The sequence below is a fragment of the Asterias rubens genome, chromosome 1 (genome assembly GCF_902459465.1).
Source record: "Asterias rubens chromosome 1, eAstRub1.3, whole genome shotgun sequence".
In the NCBI taxonomy this organism is placed as follows: domain Eukaryota; kingdom Metazoa; phylum Echinodermata; class Asteroidea; order Forcipulatida; family Asteriidae; genus Asterias; species Asterias rubens.
Window position 1 is genome coordinate 31,392,450 of NC_047062.1, and position 7,845 is coordinate 31,400,294.

General features: G+C 39.3%; 1 protein-coding gene across 1 annotated transcript; it reads left to right on the forward strand.

Moving 5' to 3' along the window:
- The first annotated feature begins 1,504 nt into the window (after nt 1–1,504).
- LOC117294818 (echinoidin-like) lies at nt 1,505–2,008 on the forward strand. The gene has a single exon (XM_033777391.1). It carries the CDS (start codon nt 1,505–1,507, stop codon nt 2,006–2,008), a length of 504 nt encoding a protein of 167 aa, XP_033633282.1.
- The last annotated feature ends 5,837 nt before the right edge of the window (nt 2,009–7,845 follow it).

Sequence of the window (7,845 nt, forward strand, 5' to 3'; positions counted from 1 at the left end):
TTGGGAGATTTTTCTGTGCTCTTCTTTAATTCCTTGTATTTTAACATCCTGCTTTTTCAGCCTAGGCAATGGTACAACATGTACATATGTCCACAATTTGTGGAGTAAATTAGTTCCATTACTTCATTTTTCTACTCAAAATTCTCAGAAATGTTGCTTTTCTTTATTTTGTTTCATATGTTAATATTAAGACTCTGTACAAATGATGAAACTAGAAGTTACAGATTGGAGTGGCACATGTACAACACATGTTATAGTTTTCAGCATGGAAAAATGCATTGTGGGTAGGGCATGAGTGGCATCTGCAGAGCCCCAGATCTCTTAATTCATGTAATATTGTCCTCTAGTAAGTAAAACTAAGATATCCAGCTTTGCTGACCTCTTAGCGTCCTCCTCTTGAAAAAAGATTTGGTTAGTCGCATTACATTGCATGGTCAGTCGCATTACCGGTAAGTCGCATTACCGGTAAGTCGCATTACCGGTAAGTCGCATTACCGGTAAGTCGCATTACCGGTAAGTCGCATTACACTTTTTGATGACTCATTATTAAAATACACCAACTAGAGTGTTGATTTCTTTACTCATTTCAGACTTGGTAATAAGGGTAGAAGCATATTTTGAATTGCCATGAATAACTTCATCTCTCGGTTAGTCGCATTACACCCTGTTGAAGCTCCCACAAGTACACTCACATATTGCTTAAATGAGAAACACAAATTAAAATTCATTCTGGATTTTAAATAGTTGTACCTGCTGCTAATCACAACTATTAAAGTTTTGCTGGAAGAACCTTTGTGGGGGACAATATTTAACTTTGAAGAAATCACCTTAATGTGCTCACTTTTAAGGGTCTGTTCACAGCTTGTGCAAACATGTGCTGAGTTTGTACAAAATGGTACAGAGTGTGTAAAAAAAGTTAATGTCTGTTTCCTTTCATATGTTAGCTATAACTTTTACGTGGAAAGAAAGTTGTTAAACAATTTTTATTTGTTGGTGTCATGTCCATGTTTGCTTGGAATCACCCTTCTGCATGAGGAGGTCCAAGGGTGGAAACATAACAATAACTGCGATGAGTTGTGATCAAACAAAATCTGTGACTGGACACAATAACTCTACTTACTATAGGCCTGATTTTGACATACTTTCATGTCATTTGAACACAAAACTTGTGCAAAATAGTTTTCGCTACCAAGCAGAAACTCCCATTAATACTACCATGGCTTTGCCTACACCATTACCAATGATGAAATGTTAATGTTGATGCAAGCATAGAGTTATTTCCAAACAAGGTTTTTTGAGCGTACAATACCAGTACTTCATTCTATATTTAGAGAAATACTCACCACTTAGCCTACAGTCGGGTATAATAATATAATAGTCGGATCATTAATAAACAAAATCCATTAGCTTTTAAATACACCAAATACACTGCAACTTGACACAGATCGACTAGTGAGACTGTAACACATATTACCAGAATACAGACGCTCACTCAGACCTAAATATGGCAGCAAACTTCACAGTTTTCAGTATTCTTTTGGCAATCCTTCAGTCGCATTTCCTGATTGTGTCTCCCGCATGCCTGTCCTGTCGCAGCCCATGGACAAATTTTGGGAATAATTGCTACCTTCTCGTGATGGACGCCAAGAGCTTTGATGAAGCTGAACAGTACTGTCAGATTTTGTCACGCCTTGGCAGACCATCTCATCTGGCGTCCATTATGAGCCAAGACGAAAATGACTTCCTCCTCCTGCTTATCAAATCCGTGTACGGGGAAACCGGCAAGAGAACCTGGTTTGGCTATCGTTTAGACCGATCCAGCAACTCGCCAACTTGGGGCTTTATCGACGGCAGCCCTTCAGATGGCTACACCAACTGGCATGGAAACCAACCCACCGGGGATGGAGACTGCGTAGAGTTCTTTGAAAGTGCGAAAAACTTCTTGTGGAATGACCTACGTTGTTCCTACAAAAGGATTTCCATCTGTAAAAGACCAGCCAGGTTCTGAGCAGAACTGTAATTGATGACTTATAACCAACACACTATAAATGCCTTTATTTAGGTCATAGCTTCATGTGTTGTACAGCGTTTTATGGAAGAGGCACAAACAACTTTGGTGTACATGGTACATTCATCACTTAAAAAGATCTCATTTGACCCAAGTACAAATGTACATCTCTTTACAATGGACGAACTCCACATTAACAATATTGTGGTGTAACGAACAGAATTTATTTTATTATCTGGATCTGGATATTCTCAACGCTTTAACTAGAGCCAAACCATGAAGAGAAGATGATGAAGAAAATTTCAGTTTTAGATGTGGTACTATTCCACGGAAAACCCATACAGTCAAGTAGGGACTGAAAACCCAAGAACATAGTGCCCTGGGTGGGATTCGAACTGGGTTCCAAGAGGTGGAAAGCGAGGCATGACACCACTACACCAACCTTGAGCACCTAATGACTTAGACCAGTTATGAAAGTATGGCATAATCAATCATCTAAACTTGAGTATCTTCGCATTTCCTTCAGTCTCATTTCCTGATCATAACTACATTGTAACTGAGTTTCGCTTCAGACACGTTTTGGGACTAATTGCTACACATGTACCTTATCGAGTTGGATGCCACTACCTTTCATAAAGCTGAACAGTACTGTCAGAGTTTGTCCTGGCTTGGCAGGCCATCTCATCTGGCGTCCATTAACAAGCCAAGACGAAAATGACTTACTCCTGCTTGCCACACTAATAAACTGAGGGGTTTATAAGAACACATGGAACAGCTACCAACACAACTCAACCACCAGCTCCTTCACCTGAATCGGCAGTAGCCCTTTCGTGAACTAGCCTACATGTACATTACACCAACTGGGCACCAAGTGAACCAAACAGCCCTCCTGGTATGAAGAAATGAACCAAAAAACCTTGTGGAATGACACACACTTGCACTGACCAAAGGAGATTCATTTGCAAAATACCTGAAAGATTATCAGCTTAAAGGAACACGATGCCTTGGATCGGACGAGTTGGTCTATAAAAAGCGTTTTGGAACCATTTGTTATAAAATGCATATGGTTGGGAGGATGTTTTAAAAGTAGAATACAATGATCCACACATATTTGCCTCGAAATTGCGTGGTTTTCCTTTAACTTTGCGAACTAACACGGACGGCCATTTATGGGAGTAAAAAATTTGACTCACATAAATGGCCGACCGTGTTTGTCAACGAGGTAAGAGGAAAACCCTGCAGTTTCGAGTGATACTTGTGTGGATCATTATATTCTACTTTTAAAATATCTTTCTACTCGTATGCATTTTATAACAAACGGTTACAAATGCTTTTCAAAGACCAACTCGACCGATCCAAGGCAACGTGTTCCTTTAAATGTGATGAGGGATTTTGAATGAGTTCACCTCCTGTAAACATGAACAGACTAAGTAGCTATAAATGTAACGCAAGAAAGCACAATGGAGTTAAAGACACTGTACACTATTGGAAATCGTCTGGTATCTCAACATGTGAAAATTTGAGCTGAAGTTGTGAGATAATAACGAAAGAAAAAGACCCTTGTCACACGAAGTTGTGTGCTTTCAGATGCTTGATTTTGAGACCTCAAAACCTAATTCTGAGGTATCGAAATCAAATTTGTGGAAAATTACTTCTTTCTCAAAAACTATGTTACTTCCAAGGGAGCCGTTTCTCACAATGTTTTATACTATCAACAGCTCTCCATTACTCGTTACCAAGTAAGGTTTTATGCTAACAATTATTTTGAGTAATTACCAATAGTGTCCACTGCCTTTAAGCCGGTTGATTTGTCACACCATCAGTGGTTCAAGAATTAAGACAATCGTAAAGTGATAGGGTAATGATGTACATGTACGAGCGCCATGAGCTTCACTGATTGATGGACCAGAGCGCTATATAAGAAGCAACTATTACTCTCTTTTTTTACTACTATTATTTAAGGTTGACAGGTTGCAAATAAGCAGCAAACTAGTTCAATGATACTTGCTCACAATATTGCAGGCCATTATTTCATGTTAAACTTAAAGGAACACGTTGCCTTGGATCGGACGAGTTGGTCTATGAAAAGCGTTTGAAACCGTTTGTTATAAAATGCATATGGTTAGAAAGATGTTTCAAAAGTAGAATATAATGATCCACACAAGTATCACTCAAAATTGCACGGTTTTCATTTTACGTCGCGAACTAACACGGTCGGCCATTTATGGGAGTCAAACCGTGTTTGTAGACGAGGTAAAACGAAAACCATGCAATTTTGAGTGATACTTGTGTGGATCATTATATTCTACTTTTAAAACATCTTTCTAACCATATTGATTTTATAACAAACGGTTACAGGACGCTTTTCAAAGACCAACTCGACCGATCCACAGAGGCAACGTGTTCCTTTAAGCAAATTCTCCCCCTGCAATCTGCATGGTGGCATTCAACTCCAACTTCATTCTTTTCTAATTCAATAATATTATCACTATATAAATACGAGTAAAAGTCGTGTTTAAAAATTCACAAAATCCATAAGATTGACGCTACATGCTTTTACCTACATTGGTCTCACTGTACACACTCAACTCCTACTCCATCTACTCCATTATTACCTAGTGATAAATTAATAACATTATTTTTTTAAATAAACACAATTCATTAGCTTGATGCTTGTAGCAGGGATGTGATAGGCTTGTGAAAAAAAACTTGGATTATGAGCGCAAAGCGTGTACGCTTCTGAGCGCAGAGCGTGAATGCTTGTGAGTGTGAAGCCTGATTACAATACATTGTTTTAAAAACCCTAATGTACCCTGCATTCTAGAGGGCGTTCTATCATGTTCTGGTTTTATCTTCATGTTTGAAATTTATCTTATTAATAAAATATTTACTGTAATGTCACAAAAACAAAATCTGTTTGTTAATTTTTTTATTTTGCTTTTAGGGGGGAAGGGGCGGGATTGAAAAACCTTAATTTCCATTTTAAAAACAGAGAAAATCACATCCCTGTTTTAGCCTCGTCGGAGTGCATTAATGTCAAAAGTAGTGTTTGTCGGCGGTTTTGCCCCATTTATCCATACTGACATTTTTGACAAATGAATCATTTAGCATGATCGCATCAAAAATTGTACATCTCTTGATGAATCTCAATTTAATGGTTGTTCATTTAGTTCAATCTTACCTGTGGATGAAAACCAGTGCTGAAGACATCATTGATTGGGGTGTGGATGACTGGCAGCATGCTTGGAGGGGTAAACGCCATCTATAGCATGTCCATAGCTAGCCTAAAGTGCAAACAAATTAAAAGCAACATTTTGTAAGAAGGGGTTGGCTGGAAATGGATGCGATGATGTTTCCTTTCAATAATTTTAGAATACTTTGATCATAAAGGCCAAGTCAAACTTCAGCGATAACCAACTCGGTCGTGGCTCGGTCCCAACTCGGTCGTGGTGCCCGCGTGTACAGCGCTTGGTGCCAAGTGACCAAAAAATAAAGCGTTGAGCATATTGAGAAGTAAAAAAAACGTGCGTTGCGGCAGAAAAAACAACAGTGAGTACCAAGCAGAAAATTTACTTTTTTTGAAGATCTGTTTTTTAGATTAACTCCACAAAAAGGCCTTGAGAGATACAACTTACAAGCATCATGAATGTATATATTGAGTGTGTTGGGAAAGTTTCGGGTGTGTAGTACAAAGGGAATTTTAGTTATTGATGGCGAACGGTCACAAAACTTTCATCTATCAGTGCCGATTTTAAAAACGTATAGCGTTAAGGAGGTCCAAAATATTAGACCCCTATATAAAAAATTATAAGGCTCACGGGGGAGCCTTCGATCCCTATAGTTTCTAGAAGTACTTGGGACTGAGTTGACTGGGACCGAGTTGACTTGGGACCGAGTTGACCTGTGACCCTTGGGACCGAGTTGACTGGGACCGAGTTGACAGGGACCGAGTTGACTTTAGCCCACCTTGTTGAGCTGTTAATGACTCCGCTTTTAACATCGGTCTCATCACTGTCACCATGAGACCGATTAACAGCTCAAGGTGGGCTAGAGTTGACTTGTGGTTGGGACCGAGTTGACTTGGGACCCTTGGGAACGAGTTGACTTGTGACCCTTGGGACCGAGTTGACTTGGGACCGAGTTACCGAGTTGACTTGGGACCTTTGTGACCGGGTTGGCTGTGACCGAGTTGACTAAAAAGCCACTGTGTGCGCGCGCGCCCGGCCGCCATACACACACGGGACGATAGTCAGCCGGACTAGTGTCAAAAATGCCCCAAATTTTCGTTAAATTCTTTGCATAAAATTCTATTATAACCCAAATCATTATCAGTAACTCACCGTCACACTTTTGTGGTAGCTGTGTCCATAGAACTCAGTAAAATCTTGAATTTGTGAGACAAGTTGGCACCGCTGACAGCCATCTACTTCTCTTTAAAAATGGCGGTGCGGCAAGCTTATTGCGTCACGTGTGATCGAGCTACGCAAGCGCAGATTCCAAAGACTAATTTGCATTTAACAGAAAAAGGGGGCGTTCTCGTTAAATCGTCATTATGGGCAGTTGTTATTTGTGTCCAAAGTTACATACCCTAAACCAGAATAAACTGAAAGAAATAAAAGTAATATGGGACAGCTTTTAAACACTTGCTCCCATAAAATTTGCCCACCTCACATGAAATTTGCGGCTTGAGCAAGTGACAGAGTCCAAACCACGTGCATTCAGAAACGTTAATTTGCATAGCCAAACTACCCCCCCCCCCTCCCGATCGGTTTTTTGTTTTAAGGGAACACCATTTCATGGTTACACCCGTGAAATTTAAAGACTATTATGGCACAAACACGTCTTATCAACAAACTTGTGCGATGTAAAATTGTAATAATCTAAAAGCTTTTAAATTTATTTATTTTTCTTTGAAGTTAAAAAACATTACAAAAACTTCAGGAGGAGCGGTTTCATCCATCCATCAGGAAAACAGTACTGTTATTACCAAAGGTATCACAATAAAATGAAATCAAACTGGTAAAAGAAACTAGTACATTTTAGTTAATCTTAGTATAATGTTGAGCAAATCAACCTGCTGGCCCTTCAACAACCAAGAGTCACAGGACCCCCCCCCCCCCCCCAGCGTAACCCAAACAGCCGAAATTTTTTAATTTTCTTGTTGATAATCCATAATTTTTGGCACACACCCAACCCTTTACCTTAAACAAACCCGCCTACACAACTAGACCGTTTACAAACCATATTGGATAGAGGCAGCAGAAAAATGTATTACTCTATATATTTGTAAATTTGACACTTATTTTTTTATCTGTTTTTTATTATGCAGAAAACAGCCATAAATTGGTGCAAAATTACCATTGATTTACATAATTGAACTGTGGATGACCAGTACACACGACACGCGCAGCAGCTGCGCATGCTTCTGTGCGTGTGAAGTATGTTACCCTGACTTCCTTTTCACCGAACTTACATTGTGATGTCAGGTATATTGAAACGCTATGATACCAGCTATCCGTCTAAATTAAATGCCAGGTTGGCAAATGGCTGTGCTGGTTTGGTTTGTTCCTCCCCCGTTCTTTTACTTTTGTTTGTGCACATTACCTTATAAATAAGAGTACATGTACAATAATTACACATTTAAATTAATGGTTTTGCTAGAGTAAATAAAAAATATTTGAATGCAATTTGTTTGATTTTTGTGTTGATTTTATTGAAACAACTAAAGTTTATTTTGAGGTGTATAGGTATTAACGAGAAGATTTAGAGCCACCGAGCTCGCATACACTGGCCAATCACAGAAGCCGTTAGATTCCCGGTAGGCGTGTACACGGGAG